General features: G+C 38.7%; 1 protein-coding gene across 1 annotated transcript in view; it reads left to right on the forward strand.

The window, feature by feature from the left end:
- The window catches only part of LOC128103813 (uncharacterized), a gene marked incomplete at its 5' end in the record, with an annotated part of 276,502 nt that overhangs the window by 191,526 nt on the left and 67,411 nt on the right, over positions 1–17,565 (forward strand). The window contains 3 exons of the mRNA XM_052728456.1: positions 201–419; positions 2,461–2,713; positions 8,643–8,806. Of these exons, the coding sequence (XP_052584416.1) occupies positions 201–419; positions 2,461–2,713; positions 8,643–8,806 (636 nt within the window). The remainder of the gene's footprint in view (positions 1–200; positions 420–2,460; positions 2,714–8,642; positions 8,807–17,565) is intronic.

A 17,565-nucleotide genomic window follows, 5' to 3' on the forward strand; every position in this document is an offset into this window, starting at 1 on the left:
GTCATGTGATTTTCATTTATATAACCCGAGCTCACATTTGCCCATGTTGTCTTCAATCATCCTTTGCAACAAAAAGGAACATAAATGTGCTTGATTCCAAAGGTCTAGGAATAATTTCATTCAATTCTCTTTACTACCAGAGCACTTCCCTTTAGAGCATGTGGTAGATCCAAGTTTACCTGTGATTTCTCCGTTTGCAGCTGCTCTTCCGTTGTGGGTGGCTGTGGAGCCGGAGAGTTACCCAAGCACCTCCACTTTGCATCTGTGTCCTTGTTTGCAGAACTTGAATTAGCCCAATGGCAAAGCCAGGGCTTCTGGTACCTCCTTCTGCTGACAGCTTCTCTCTGGTTCCTGAGGCTCTACCTACATTACCTGGGCCAGTGGCTTTTCCTCTGGGTCCTTTCAACTCCAGTTACAAAGTAAGTGCTTTCCCCTGCACATCAAGGGGATGTATTTTCATCTTGCTAGGGCAAACCAAAGTACAAAACATCTTTCCCGGTTCACTTATTGGAAGACCTCAAATGGAGGCCTGATTTGAAGAGACAAAAGAAATCTTTACCTGAGATCAGGGGCTTTTATTATAGTTACAGTCTCAGGCTGTGGTTGGCTCCATATATACAAATACTTAACTCGTGCATCAATATTTATTTAAAATTCAGCACATTCAAATATGTACGGATATCTGAGCAGGACCCAAGAAGAAATTTGGCAATGATGTTTTTGTTCTATTTTGATTTTATAAGAGTGACAAAGGCTGAAGGTATTTCAGAAGTAATGTTAGTCTGATTTATTACCATACTCAGAAAAGGAAAGCTTGCTTCTTCTACAAAATGATGGAATTCAAACAATTACCAAACTCAAGCCCAGGCAGCTTTCTGGGCCATTATCCTGTGGGGGAAAAATTATATTTTAAAGGTTGTCTGCCTGTAAACATGATTCCATAGACACTCTAGATAGACAGATAACAACACAAGTAAAAGTCATTTTCTCAAATGTGTAGATGGTACAGATAGAAACAGACACATGTACATAGTTTCCATTAAGATGATGATGAAGAATTTTAAGACTTTGTGCAAAGAAATGTGTATGTGTATATATGCACACAGAGTTTTTAATTCTCTTCTGAAATGAGATAGCTAAAATTTGAATATGTTGTAGATATGAAAGCTTGTATGTGTCAAATAACTACATTTTCACGAAGGAATTCTTGCATGGGTATTTTCATTGTGTGTGTGTGTGTGTGTGTGTGTGTGTGTGTGTGTGTGTGTGTGTCTGTATCTATCTATCTATCTATCTATCATCTATCATTTATCTAGCAATCTATCATCTCTCTATCTATCTCTCTATATTTCTATCTCTCTATCTCTCTATCTATCTATTTCCTTAGTTTCCAAAGTAGAAAATACAAATGTTCTAGCCTGAGCTAATGACCTTTTATTAGTCACAATTTTACACTTCATTAGAAGAGGAAGTCTTATCTTTGTTAGTTGTTAATCCAACAAGACAGCAAAAAATATTTTTGACAGCTCATTTTGGTCAATTTCTTAAATAGAGGACTTGGACCAGTATAACATTTGGGGGGCCCTATTGTATAGATCCACAGTCCTGACTCACAGTAGCTCCAGGCCACATCTCAGCTGTGAGCTATAGCAATAACAACACCGATAATGAGAGCCTAGTTTACCCTCACTGTGTCAAGTCCTATACTAAGAAATCTACATCGTTCTATTTCATATCCATGACAACACAAGAACGAACCTCCTTTGGAGTCCTCATGATTCACCAAAGGGTGAGCTCTGACACAGTTTTACACAGGCTGAATTGGAGAGAGATCTTTGCATGAACACCATTCTCATGTTGTAGGGAAAGGTGATAACAAAGCCACATGGCAGGCGGCCCTTGTTACTGGTTTGAACTGGATTTAACCCACAGGACTTTGGCTTGTGCCATTAGTCCTTTGCTATGAAATTTCAGTTGCTAGTGATGACTGTGCTTTTGATGTTGGAAGTTGGAGTCACGCCAGAACAGTCATAAGCAAAATCAATAACCTTCAGCCAAAATTCTGAAGTATCATTAGATTTATGCCTATCTCTTATTTTTACAAGACATTGACTCATTAGAAAGTTCACTAGTGTATTTTGCATTTAAAATTGACCACTAATATGTCCTGTGTACCAGAGAAGTTCCTGATTTATAGATGGCTCTGCTGAATGGCTCAAATGATATGCTCGATCCACTAATTTTTTTTATAAGAATAATGAACAAGATAAGTTGCATTTCCTTGATTGTGAACTGTGGTCAAGAAATGTTGAAGACTTCTAACACTCAATTTCAGGTGCCATTTTGGGTCAAGTATTTTGTATTTTTAATAAAGAAAGCAAGGACATAGATCTGTCGACTGCTTTGCATACTGGCCTTTGCCTAATTCTTGCTGGGTTCCTGTGCTTTACCTCCCAACAGATTCCAGATTTATTCCTACACTGTTGAGCTCTGCTACCCGACTTCTTCACTTAACGTTGGAGAAGAGCTGGCTGTGATTGCATTGGGGCCTTTGGCTCTGAACACAATAACATTCCCCTTGCTTCTGATCAGATGGGGCTGTCAGCTCCTGTTTTCCTACCGCCCAGATGCCTTGTCAAAGCTAATCATCACGATGGGACTATGGACAGTTCTAGACCCATTGGCGGTGTTTATAGTGGATACTTTCCTGGGGGTAAGTCAAGTAAAATAACCAAGATATGAATCCATGGCATGCAGTTCAGCACAGTGCACGACTCAGTTGACATGGAATATTTCAGTAATGATGTCATTCAGTATTCATCCCGAACTGTATAAGAAAAAAAATAAAACACGGATGGTCTCATAAAATTGATTCAAACATAATTTTAATTATTGAAAATACTTTAAAAGTAAGTAGGAGATTATCTAGAAAATAGAATGCAAACTAGCTGTCATATTTTCCAAATTATTCCCAAAGTTCTTTTTTTAACATAAAAATAAAAACTTTTTGTAATAAAAAAAACCTAAAGATTTTCATAGACAAATTTCTCTGAAAAGAACTTTTACAGTAGTTCATTCAGTGTGACGGGCTGCCCACCTGCTTTCCACTGTGATAGCTTTATGTAATAAATATAAAGGCAAGAGATAAGAGCTGCTGGAATATTTTGAAGTCATAACTTTTCAAAAGTCACCCCTCAGGCATTTCTTCCAACTTTTGTGATGATTACAGAGTGACAAGCACATTTCACCTTAAATATACAGCCTTAGCGTTGTGAATGATTCCCAGTGATGGGCAGAAGCACACTGCTGCATAGAAGGACATGATTCCCGTGCTAGGAAAGGATTCTGTGCTTTTAATCATTGTTGTGCAATTTCTTTCCTATCTATGTATGAACTGAGTTAGTGGGGTAAGTAGTATCTCCATTTTTCAGTTGGAAAAAATAGTTACAGAGAATTCTAGTGCTTCTCAAAGGTAATACACGCAGCTCGCGTTGTAGTTCCAACTAGGACTCAGATTTCTGAATTCTGAAGCTGGTGTTTCTCTCATTGTATCAAAATCTCTTCATAACACTATGAGTCCATATATTGGTCTATGGAATTAAAAATGTATACTTTCTAATGATAATTATTCAATCTCAACAAGCTATTTAATTTGCTGATGGATATGACTGTAATTTGATACAAAATTATATGATATGGTTATTATGGTAAGTTTATTTGACACATCCAAATCTCTGGCTGCTTTGAGTTTGTAAAGTATACAGTTTCCTGACCTATGCTACTGAATGATTTTTCAGCACTGAGAATCAAACCCAAGGCTATGCACACGGTAGGCAAGCACTCCACTCCTGAATTATATCACCAGTGCCTGAAGTAGGTAATTCTTAATCTTTGTTTTGGATCAGAACCTAGTCCAGGTCTTGGTAAGACAAAGCTTATGGACTCTGCCTCACAGTTCCTTCATCGATGGGTATGGGTGGGGCACAGATTTGTGCTTCTACCAAATTCCCACTTGATGGGGACCCTGTTGTTCAGGAGCCACAGTTTAAGAAGATGAAGTCATAGGCATGCAGGAGGCTCTGAGGAGTATACTGGGAGGACCCAGGAACACTAATGTCACTTGGAAGACAAAAGCCCAGCATGCAGGTTTCTCAATGGCCCACCATTTATTTTTCTGTCCATTATCTGTGACTCCAACCAAAGATAAAATCTAGCATCTTTATCAAAGTTTCATTTAACTTTTCTAAAGTTCTATATTAGATTATTGAAGCACAATTGAAGATGGTGTCTCAAAATGTGATAATTCAAACCAGAACACACTTTAATTTGGTGGATATTAACTTTAAGCAATTTTAAAGTGAAAAAAGGGGGGAAATCTAAATTAAACTTTTTATATCTAGACCTGGTGATAATATAAAACATTAAACAGAGAGCAGATGGCTATTCTAAATTAATTTGATGTGATCAAATACTCACTCATAAGATTATATGAAGTTGTTCATTGATGTTCCACATACCATGTGTACATAGTTGGTATGGATGGGCTCAGTCTATATCACTATACTAAGCAGATCTTAGTGTGCTGACGGACTATACTGTTAATTACATCTGACATTACTTCTCTCAACCACATACTATTAAAACTTAAGTCCAAAGCACGGTCTCTGATGCACTCCTGAGGACACTGTACACCTTGGGTGTCCGAGCAGCATAGCCTGACCTCCCTTTTCTACTTCTCCTAGGCTATCCCATGCTACAGCATTGCTGCTCAAGCTTGAATATTTGTGGGCCCCCAGAGTTCTCACTTCAGTGTTCATTATGCTCATCAGGAGGGGCCCAGGATTCTGTATTCCTTATGGTCTTGGGTGATGTTAGTGGTGCTATTTCCCTGGACCACTGCCTAAGCAAGATGATACTAGACATGTCAGGGGAACCTTCCCCACCAATGCTGTTTGCTAGGCTGAGCCTTCACTCCCTGTGGGTTGCTAGGCTCCTCTTGACCAAACTGGGATCCTGGGGGCTCTAAGTCCGCTGGTATCTTTTATATGAGAATCTTGAATACTTAAATGACCTCTGCTGATAAAGCTTAGAACTGGACAGTTGCAACTGTGGAAAACTTCCATGTCAATCATTTAACATTATTAAAATGAACTCCAAACTGCACATTAGTCCATGAGTGTGTTCAGAACATCTTGCTGTTGTGGACTAGAACCATGTGTAGCTGACATACAGTCTTCTGTTTTCACATGCCAGATGTGATTGCTTTCTGAAAGCTTGGGACCATTAGCCACCTTGGTGACATGGTGAAAGAGGGAACTCCTGGAGGCAGTAGTGTGCTTTCTACCCCATCCCTAGTTTCTTTCACCATGGTGGCTATCCTCATTGTGATTCTGAGTGGACTGAGTTAGATCCAGCTGGATTTTGTTCACATTCTTGCTTATGAGTTCTCAAGCAGGCAAGGAAGAGACTGTACTGTCAAGCCTGGTTGAGCAGGAGATGTAAAGACACCATCTGCATTACGGGAAGACCATATTCTGAGATATCTCACAATTCCTCCCAAAGGCCTGATTGGCATACCCAGCAGGCATGGTCCTCATGCTGAGCTTCCTGCAATGCCCCAGGGGAAGTCAGTTGAGGAGGAGAAGCAGCTGTCCTTGGTAATCTTCGGAGACCTTCTTAGAAAGACTGTCTGCAGCCCATGGGGAATGGCCTTCCTTATTCCAGTCAGGACCCTTAGGCAGATGAAAAACCAACCAGCCCACTGTATACATGGCAGCTGATGAAGCGAGTATATGCAATTGGCTCTGATGCCTCTGATGAAATCTCTAGGAAGGCAGCCTCTAGTGTGATCGTCTCAGAATGGCCTTACCCTGAAGAAGCTGACAAGAATAGTAGGGGATGAATCTAGTGACTGTATTTTTTCCAGTTGCAAAGAAAAACATTTATGTTTATTCTGTCTCCACAAATCAACTCTCCAGCTAGCATTTTTCAGCTTTCACTACTTTTCATCTACTTTTGCTGCTTTTCCTCGTGATGTAAGTACTCCCCAGTAGACCCTACATTTCAACACTTTCACTGGGGATTATTTTCCCAACACAAACCTAATCAAATTACAATGCTCCCTTAGAAATATATGGAGTGGTAGAGAAAAATCACAGAGTTGAAGTCATAGGGAGCAGTTATCTGGTCCCAAATCTGCTATTTATGGTCTATATGACACCAAATGACCTAGTGAAGCACTTCAGCCCTCGATTTACACATGAGCACTGTGTGAAAGTGGTAACACACACCAATAGTAGCACCTCCCTCATTCATCTCACAGTGCTGTTAGGTGAAAGAAATGAGAGACTAAGTTGGAATAAAGCTGGAAGAATTCACATATTTCACAAATAGTGATGCACGAGGTATAATGAGGTGATGATACTATGCTGTGTGCACAACACACAAAGTAAGAGGCTACGGTTTCAGACAAGAACTCACAATCGTATAGGAATTCCAATGTACCCACACAGACATAGCACCCATGTTGAGTGAAGGATGTCATTATAGGTCCGTGGCTTTTTCCTTCACATCATTTAGGTCTCTGCTCAGGTACCCCTTCTTCGGGGGCACCTCTGACAGTGATATTAAAAAACACACCTGACTCTCCAGTTACAGTTCAGATCTTGAGTGTTCCCTATAGGCCCATATGTTGGAAGCATGTTTTTCCAGTCGGAGGTGCTCTCAGGAGGTAATGGAACTAGAGGGAGGAAATCAGGATATTTGGGGGTATGCCTTCAAAAGGGGCAGCTGGGACTCTGACTCCTTCTCTTAACTTTCTCCTTCCTGCCATAAGGTCTGCAAGTTTGCTCAGGCATTCACTTGTCATGATATGCTCCCTCACCTCAGGCCTCAAAACAGTAGAGTCTGCTGACTGTGGCTCCAAGTCCTGAAATCATGAGCCAGAATAAGACTTCCTGCCTTACAAGTGTATGAGTATTCTGTAACATTGACAGCAGGGTATTGTGCCTCTGGTGCTTTTAAAAAAAACTCTCTCTCTCTCTCTCTCTCTCTCTCTCTCTCTCTCTCTCTCTCTCTCTCTCTCTCCCTATCTATCTATATATCTATATATGTTTTCTCACTGTCTATTATTTAAACTTTTCTGAAATTTCTATTTTCTCTGCAGTTCTGGGGATTGAGCAGTTTCTTAAGTAAGCTAGGGCAAGTGCCCCATTGCTGAGCTACCTCCTAGCCACCTTGTGCCTTCTTATTTTTGAGATGGGGGTCTTATGAAGTGGTCCAGATTGACCTTGACCTTACTTTGTAATGTGGTCAGGCTTTGAACTTGCCATGCCTCAGCCTCCTGAGTAGCTGGGATACAGACCTGCAACACAAGCTTGCCTATGGTATTTGGCATTGCACCATGCTTACTGTTGTTCCCATACACTTGAAAGAGAAGCCTTAGAGGCTAATGTCTTCGTTTAACTTTATTTTCTCTTATTTAAGCAGAAGAGCAACTAGTAGGCATTCAATAGGTGAGAGTCAAATAGAAATTGGCACCTACTGCTTAGATTATGTTATTGGATTCAAATATAGATCATGTTTTATTGCTGTTTCACCAATGAATCCTTTTATCTATTTCTTTGTCATTAAGCAAGTAGACAGAGAACTGGAGAAGGAATTGTGCTTGGCAGCCCTCACCCATCTGCTGCTCTGAGTGCTAGCAGTGAGGCCACCCTTTACCAGGGAGAATCATTAACAGAGAGTCTAAACTAGGAGCTTTGCTGTCGTAAAGAAGCAGGTAATTGGTAGTTGGGATTTCTGAGTTCTAGTCATCGCGCAATCACCAAAAGATATTTTGGTGCAGACGTGTGATTTGGATTAGCTACTTTTCAAAGTGCCTTTTAAAACTATATTTATATAATTGCCAGTTCAAACACTGAAGAAATGGTTCTCTCTCTATCTCAACTTGAAGAGAAGATCCCTACTTTAGAGTGCTCATCACTTCCACTGGATATCATGGGAATCAAAGCCAAGGAACGTTCGTGGTCTGTGCAATTCAGAGGTCAATGCTGTCACATAATGACATTACAGGTTCTTTGCAATACAGATTTGTCTTTAAAGACCTCATTACTTTGCATTTATTTATAACCTGGTATAGAATATGTGCTTCCTCCTCTCAAATCAGGGTGTGTTTTTAAATTAACCTAATGTAAACTTTAGTTTTCAAGCTCACATTAAATAGCCTGATAACTTTTTTATAAGTTTCTGAAATAAGCCATCACTTTCATGCATAGCACAAATTAAATTCCTATCAAATCTGCTTCAGAAATAAAGGAATCTTTTCACCATCACATTTAATTTCTTTATATCTTGTGCTCATTAAATTCATGAGTTAATAGCACATAAATAAAACATGCCTTTTGCTTCATGAATTGCACGTCAAGTGCCTGCACATTCAAGTCTTAGAAGGGGAAATGAGAAAAACCTGCTAAACCAAGCAGGCAAAACCCAGCCTCTTTTCTCTGTCCTTTGTGCAATTTTCAGTCCTTACAAGATTTAATTTAGAAACAAATTATGGTACTGTAGAGTTTCATGTCTTTAAATTCATCTGACATGGTGATGTCTTCATCCTTATTTCAATCTGTGCTTCCTTTTCTCAGCGCCTTGCACATAATGGGGACACTGCCATTGCAGATGCAGCTAAACTCTACTGGATGTTTGTGAGAACCCAGCACCCAGCCATCCTTGGTGTCGTGATCACAGTGGTACTTTATACTCTGCTATTTGTCATCTCTGCCTTGATTTTGTACTTGTATTGCCTCAGGTAAGGCGCTTCCACTGCTGGGCTCTTCAGTTTCTGGTCCTGAAGTTGAGGTGTGAAGGAAGGAAGGAAGGAAGGAAGAAAGAAAGGAAGGAAGGAAGGAAGGAAGGAAGGAAGGAAGGAAGGAAGGAATGAGGAAGGAAGGAAGGAAGGAAGAAAAGAAGGAAGGAAGGTAGGAAGGAAGGAAGGAAGGAAGGAAAGAACAAAGGAAGAAAGGAGGGAAGGAAGGAAGGGAGGGATAAGCAATTGGAGCCAGTCACAGAAAACAAAACAAAACAGAACAAAACAAAAACAAATGCTTCATAATTCTGCTGAGACGAGGTGTCTAAAACAATCAAAGTCAGAGAATCAGAGTAGAGAGATGGTATTCAGGGACTGATGAAAGGGAAAACAAATAATTATCATTTAACAGGTATATTATTTCAAATGATTGCATTGTAGAAATATGTCATACAACAATGTGTGTATAAATTATGATAATGTGTTGTGCACATGTGAGGGTAGATCTCATATTAAAGAGTTCTTACCAAGAGTTTATAAAAAACAACGTAAGAATCAAGATAATAATTTTTGGAGTAGAGTATTCTAGAAAACAATGCAAGTCTGAAGATGGCTGGTGTAATAGCCAAGGACTTCAGTGGAAGTCTGGGTAATCTTTGATACTTTAATGTGATTTGGCCAGAAGAAAGACAAAGGCATGCATAATTTAAGGCAAAAAAGAAAAAGAGGTAAATGTCACACAGTTTTGAGGAAGTATGAAACATTGTGTTTGTAGAGTTTAAATATTGCCACATGCCAGAGTTGGATGAACTTAGATTGGAAATGTCACAGATCACATGGTTAAAGGCTTTTTTTTGTCCATGCTACAAGTGTTTGTATTCTTCTCTGGAAAAATGAAGACAGGGAAGGACTTTGATTTTAGAAAGATCATTCCACTTGTAGAAAGAGGGTTGGATTTCATAGGAGGCAGATGGAAGCAAGAAAGACTCACTAAAAAGTCACTGTGGTTATCTGAACAAGGGATGTCCAAACCTTAACCAAAGAGAATGACAGTGGAATGGAAAGCAGAGGCACACTTGAGAGGTAGGTAAGGGTGGGAATAGAATTTGGGGTCTGGGCTGAAAGGAGAGGGTGAAAACAAGGATGCTGTTTCTCTTCAGGTTTTAGATGAGCAGTGAGGGGTGGCTGCAGCAATACATAAGGTGTAGATTATTAATAAACATAAAGTGTTTAAGGGAGTTAACAGATGAGTTGAATTTCTATTCAGATTGACTTTAATATATGTTTTAAAAGATTTTTTTATTTCGTGTGTTTGTGTGTGTGTGTGTGTGTGTGTGTGTGTGTGTGTGTGTGTGTGTGTGTGTAAACGCCTACAGAATCCAGAAGAATGTGTCTGATTCCATGGAGCTGGAGTTATAGGTCATTTTGAGATGCCCAATGTGGGTTCTGGGAACTGAACTCTCTGCAAGAGCAGCAACAGTTGCATCATCTCTCTGGCCCCAACCTTGAGATATTTTGTTGTTCCCAAGGGAACGTATCCTATAGGAACTTATGAGGGTAAAGGACAAAGAAATCAATCCTGACTATGGATTTGCCAATTGAAGCCTTGAGTTTCAGTGCAAGGAAGGAAGCCCATTGCAGTGCAGGAGAGGCACTCAACACAGAATGAGAACCAATGGTCAGTATTTGCCTACTTTTTGTTTTCTGACAAAGCTGTACACAAATGAAACATAGTTTGAAAAAGAAATCCTGTGTATATGGATGAAATTTGAATCCATTTCTATGTAGAAATCAAAATTGCACAGGGAAGAGCACTTTTGTGAACACCCAAGCAAGGCCAATGACTAAAGTATCTGAAGACACAGGTACAGCACAGGTGCAGACATCTTTGCATCTTGAAGACAGGTGTTGGCTCATGAGGTGAAGGGGAGTGAGGTACTGGTGAATTGCAGATGCTTGGAGGATTTGAGAAGAGGGGATTCTCATGTGATAGCCATCGCTTGAGGAATGAAGCTCCCGCTTAAGTTTCTTTTCAGTGGACTCATCATCCTCTGATGTGGCCCTTATGTCCCTAACATAGCCCAAGTCCAAGTTCCAATTCTTCAGGGGGAACTGTGTTGTTTTGACCCAGGGCTGGTTTGTATTTTGACATGTCATAAGCGCTATATGTCATCTTTTTAGGGCACTTACTTTCCTGGGAAAAGGAAGAAGTCTTCCCTGATCGTTCAGTTTACATTTGAGCACCCACTTGTAATGTGGCCCCAAGCAAAGTTGTTCACTTGCTAGATAATGAGAGTTCTTCTCGCATAACATGGTAAAATATAACACACAAACATGGATTTTGTAAGAGGATCCACATGAATAACCACTATATTATTTAAAATGAGTACATTTTCCAAAAAGTTAAAGAAATAAAAGAGTACGTCATGCAATTTATACATCTGTGATTTTAAAAATTACAAGATAATATTACATATCATTTCTTCCCACATCAATGACTCTCTTCCCAGTTAAAATGTTTACAGCTACACTCTTCATCTGACATCAATATTTTAATTATCTAGATTACTTATAAAGTATAAAAAAGACAGCACATAACTTATACACCAAATAAGTAGAATTTGATTTGATGTATAAAGCACAAATATCACCCTGTAGAGAATTATGGTTGGAGGGGAGGGAAGCTCGCTAACAGGTGGAAATTGATGAGGGGAAAGGACAAGTTGGATGGTTTATGTGCACCTCATCTATAACTGACCTAGAAGAAATCAGTTTAATGAGCCTTGATGCATTTTCTTAACCCTACTCTTTATTGACCTCCATGCCTAACCTAGTCTGTTAGACCTGGGCATGCTCAGAAATTCCAAATAAGGCTTTACTTATATTTTAGAAGCCAATGTTTTCAAGTAAATAAGTCAACCCAGTGTATCACCTGAACAATTTCTCCTCACACCATTTCAAAATATCTTTCTCTGCAATGGCATAGTGCTGGGTAGACCAGTTCTCTGAAGGAAGCACTGCCCACATTCATGTGATGAGTAGATTGGAGAGTTTTGTCGTTGTTTTGTTTTGTTTCTGACATAGATTTAGTAAAGAGATGCAGAAGTCATAAGAGCTTATCTTAGTGAAAAGTGCCAATGAAGATGTGGTGACTGAGAGGGTTGCCATCTCATCAATATACACAGGCAATGATCTTGTCCTCCTGGCATTTCGGTGCAGGGCTAGCAACACAATACTGATAACAGGTGGAATTGTAGGAACACAAAGAAGACCAAATCAATGACACTGGATGTTGACAGAGAATTTGGTTTAGCTCTGGCCATTGGAAGCTCTTCAGGATGGGGACTGGACCCTGCTGAGATTGGGTGACTGGCTCTCATTGCTCCAGGAGTCTGACTTATTTGTTATTGAAGTGTTTCAGTAGCAAAAGAATTCCCACTCCCTGTGATTACAATGAGAGAGTTGACTCAACAAAAGGTTCAATTCTGTGAAAGACCCTTAAGAATAAGTATAATTATTTGGGCTTGATATTTTTAATTAAAAATGTGTCGTTTTCCTTATTATTGAAAGAATAAATGCTATATAGGCAAAAATAGAAACTTAAAAAAAAAGTAAATTAAAAGACCCCAATAATTTGATTATCTAGATGAAAAAAACACTGTTAAATTTTGGAATATTTATTTCCATCTTTTATGTCCTGTCTGTTGAATTTTATAAGCATGGAATTGTGTACCATAAGGACAGTTCAGGTGTTGATTTTCACCTTAATGTATGACAAACTTTTTTACATTCTTTACATAGCTCAACATTTAATGCCTATACCATTTTACACAGCATTCTGTATAAGAAGTATAAAGTATTTAAATACATTTTATTGTTGAACAATAGATTGCTTCACATTTTTCTGCATCTTGTAAATAATCCTGATGAACCTCTGAAAGCATAGGGCCTTACCCACATTTTAATTAGTCTTTGAATAGGATCCTGGAAACCCACACATACTAGTTGAGGGGATGGAATGTACTGAAGACATTTGATAACTATGGTGGAATTGTCATCTAGGGAATTTTCATGGGTGTGTGATTCTGTAGCAGATGTAGGAGAGGCCAATCATTGCATATATTCACAACATTAATAGAAGAGACAGAACCTTATTGTTTTTCTAAATATGCATTCTTTTATTTACTAAACAATCTTGATATGCTTATTACTCATTCATCTCTTTCATATCTTTTTGTGAATTGCTCTTTAAATGTCTTATTTTCCTTTCTTCTATATGTCATTCAAATCCTTTTGCTCACCAAGTGATGAGTCCCACATGTAGTATCAGTGATAACCCTTTTCTTATAGTTTCAGCAGATGATTTCTCTACTTCCTAATGGCCTTATAATTCGTATTTGACTTTTAAAATAAAAATATTTAGCAGAGAGTGATGATGCATACCTGGAAGTGTAGTACTGAAGAAACTGAGGCAAGAGTTATTGCTGTTAGTTCAAAGACAGCTTCAGCTACACAGTATCAGGCCAGCCTGGAAGAAAAAGCAAGACCCTGTCTAAAACGAATGAAACTGTAAGATATTTTAAAATTTACCACCAGTAAAGGATTTTATCACAAATTTTATGACTTACTTAAAAAACTCAAAAATTTAAAAATAATTCCACTTGTAAAAATTTACAACTGTTCTCTTCTATGCAGTTCAATTTTTTTAAAAAAAATAAAATTCCTACTTGTAAGCCATGCACACTTCATTTTATGTGGATAGTGTCAGTGGCTAAACAGAATGCCTTTTTATTTTCCTGGCCTGTTAATTTTATGCAATATTAAAATATTAGTTATTTTGCCATTCTATCTTGTTGGATTTATAAAGTAATTTAAATCCACACTTTTGTGTTTTCAGTGCGCTACAGAATGAGTTTCCCCTTTCTGCAGCCTCTTTTATAAAATTTATCTTTTTATTAACCTTTCATAGTCAGTCCCTATCTCATAGTGTTTAGCCTTGCAGCAAACAAGTGAAGTCTCAGCAGACATTGTTTGCATAGTTTAATTGTAAAACCTTTATATGAATAATATCAAAGATCTGCAGGCCACTTACATGTTTGTTAATATTATACAGAGAATGAGCTCTCACGACTTAAATGTAAGTTAGATTCATTTAAGCATTTAGATTCCTGGAAGCTGTACACAAATTTAAAACACTAGTAATTAAGCTAATTAATTTGGGGGTGAGCTTACGTCTTCCTCATCATTGATTTAACAGGTCCAAATAACCTTATAAGTTTAAGCTGCTGCTTAGGAAAATTAATTTAGAATAAAGTAATTTAAGGGCCAGTTTTGATGAAAATATCATGAGCCTATTCACCGTCTGAGGCATGTGTACGATAATCAAAGATTTTTTCTTTCTTATAGATCAATCTTTTTTACAGTGTTTTTTTAATTAGAGCAAAATATTATTTATCATCTTTATGAAAACAATTATAAAGTTTCAGTAGGTAATGTAACCCTAAAAATATTGCCTGGCTCATCACCATTCTCTATACTGATTTACCAAGACTATGCACAGTAAAACATGCTTGCACAGGAATAAGCATATCTCTGATATTTGGATTCTATATTGTTCGTCCAAGTCAGTGGTTCTCAACCTGAGGGTCACAACCCCTTTGGGGGTTGCATACCCAATATCTTGTATATCAGATATTTACATTATGATTCATAACAGCAGTACTACAGTTATGAGGTAACAACGAAATAGTTTGATGGTTGAGGGTCACTACAACATGAGGAACTATATGAAAGGGTCACAGCATCAGGAAGGTAGAGAACCACTTCTCTAAGTAATCTGAATGTCATCAAAATAAAAACTCTTCCTGAAAATTTCAGCAACCTTATCACTAAATGACAGAAGAGCTAAACAGCACAAGTGTCTTCGTTTTCTACTAAGAACTGAGGACAGTGACTTGTGCATAAAAACAATAGGTTTTGAATTGACTGTGCTGTGCACTTGAATGTCCCGTAACTAGTCCAGGTAAAATGTGACAGACAAAATGACATGAGATCTGTGTACTGAGGAGCAAGTGCAGCGCGTTTGAGTCTTCTCTCCTCTGCTGAAATGGAAGTGTCTGGAATAAAAAAAAATCTGTTGAATTTACAAATTCATAAATAAATGAACATGTTTTCTTATAGGATGAAGATTCCTCTTTCCTTTCACATGAACTATAACTGTCAAATTGTATGTTCCAGTGGTGGATGTCTCACTTTGAAAGCTCTTGGTCCTCCACCCAGCATATGAGGAAACGTTTGGTGCACATCACAGCTCTCTTGTATGTTAAGTCACCTTAACAAAGTCATAAGAATAGATTTTCAGTTTGACTTTTTGGCCTTATCTACTTTTTAAAAAATACAGCACCATATGTTTACAGTAGGGGCGATGCCACAGTTATTTAGTTAATACATGTAAAAAAGGCAAACAACCAAGGCAAATGATGACTAACCACAGAGGCAGAACGTTCACTAACTCTCCCCTTGACAGCTCTCTAACTTGGAGTTTCTAAGTCCCAATTCAACTATCTGAGCCCTCTGCTCTGCCTCCCTGCCCAAGTGATGTTTTCCCACTAATGATCTGTTAAGTGGGTTAATATGAGCCATGCTCACATGCTAAGCACTGCAGATGACTTCCTGGTGATGCTGATGTTGGTCACACTTGCTAGGGAACTGTGCTGCATGGTGTGGGTCCGACACTTGAGCATCGGCACTCTTCCTTGTCATTGTCATTGGCCATGACACCAGCTCTCTCATCAGCACTGTCTTTCCTGATGGCTAAATTTCAAAAAGCGAATTTAATTAGAGAAAGTACTGCTACTGTTCTGGTTGCTTTTACAGGGTGAGTTGCCCTGGTACAGATCTTAAATCAGGTCTACCTACACAATGGGATGCGTCAGTGTCCTCAGAGGAGTGTCTGTCAGTGTGGGCTAACACTATCAGAGCTGATCTTTCCAGACTGGCCCTTAGAACAGAACCCTAAGTCTAACCAATACATTGACATCATAGTATTCTCAGAATTCCCAAGTATAGATTTTTTAAACATCGCATTTCCTTTGAGTTGGCTTATGGAGATGACATGACGAGCTCCCACACTGCAGGGCGTTGTTCTTGGCAGTGAGCTCCCAATATGACAACAGAAGCACAGGTGATAAGATCTAAAGAAAGCAAACTGTACACCATAAAACTTACAAACTTGTGTTTATCTTAGGGAACAATAGAGTAAAAGATACGGAACAGGAAAAAAATAACAAAAGTTTTTACATAATATCCTGGTTACTTACATAAGAAATCTTTGAAATGATACAATGAAAAGGTAAGTAACATTATTCAAATTCCTTAAGACTTGAAGAGACCTTTGTCAAAGAATACAGGAAAATGGCCAATGAAGAGGAGCTGATGCTCAGCATCACTAATTAACAGGAAAATGAAGTTCAAAGCCCCATGAGTAATGACATCATACATCAAAGGACTGTTACTATCAAAAGCATAGAAAGAAAAAGTATTGAAAGAGGTCTGAAGAAGTTAGAACTATTGGTGCACTATTGGTAAGAATACAAAACAACGCTGTTCTTATATAAAAGTGTGGGTGGAGGATCCTCAAATAATTGAAACAAATTTCTATATGATCTATGATCCTATTTCTGCATATGGATCCCAGAGAATTAAAGCTGAATAGCTAAGAAATGCATGCTCACATTCTGTGCTACATTATGCACAATAAGTCAAAGAGTTATAAGGAACCCAAATGTCCACCAGTAGATGAGCAGATGGAGCAAATGTGGAGTATGCATACCCTCGAATGTTATTCCTCTTCATCTTACAGTACATACTCCCTCAGCCAGTCTCTGCCTTGCCTACATCAGGCTGTGGTGGTGATTCCTGGGCTCTCTGGCCCTGTACCTTTCCAAGCCTGGAATCCTGACCTTACCCCATCCCTGCTGACTGTGCATCTATCCATCATAACTCCTGAACAGGACATTTAAGCCATACATGTTAATGAATGAAAATTTGAAGAGTGAATGGTGAGGATGATTGTTCTCCGACAGTGTGAAATCACACAGATGCTGAAAGTATTGGCCCAATATCTAGACACCTGAGATGGCTTTCTCTCTCTCTCTCTCTCTCTCTCTCTCTCTCTCTGGAAATGCACCTGGGAGGCATTTTGAAATTTTTTCCATTGTGGGTACCTTTTTATTTTCTGAATTTGTTTCTTTTTCTGAAATTCTGTTTCCCTTTTACTTCTTCTTCATTCTTTCTGAGTATTTTTGCTTTCTTCTATTTATGATTCCAAACCAGACCCAGATGAATTCCCTTTACTATTAAGCATAGTTGTGAGTACTCACTGGTTTCTAGGAGCCCAGCTGACCCCATCTTCCTATATATCAATTTTTGGCTGCCATGCTCCTCATTTAAGGTACTTGACAGTCCTACTAAAGACCACATGCATTCCAGCATGTAGTAAGAATAAGAATGGATTTCAGCCAACTGACTGTATGCTGTCTGTTCAGAGCCCTCGCTGCATTGTCCTTATGTAATGGCACCAGGAAGCACTCACACCATACACACAGCGACCACTTTGTATGTAAAATGACAACCCTTTTTGGAGTAAGATATAGATATACACTTATATCTCAAGCAGTTTAAAGTCACAGACTTCATCTTCTTTCATAACCCTTAAAGCGGTCCAGTAGCTGTTCACACTTGTCCTTTTAAGCTTTGAAAAA

The sequence above is a fragment of the Peromyscus californicus genome, unplaced genomic scaffold (genome assembly GCF_007827085.1).
Source record: "Peromyscus californicus insignis strain IS unplaced genomic scaffold, ASM782708v3 Scaffold_8__1_contigs__length_139910024, whole genome shotgun sequence".
Lineage (NCBI taxonomy): Eukaryota > Metazoa > Chordata > Mammalia > Rodentia > Cricetidae > Peromyscus > Peromyscus californicus.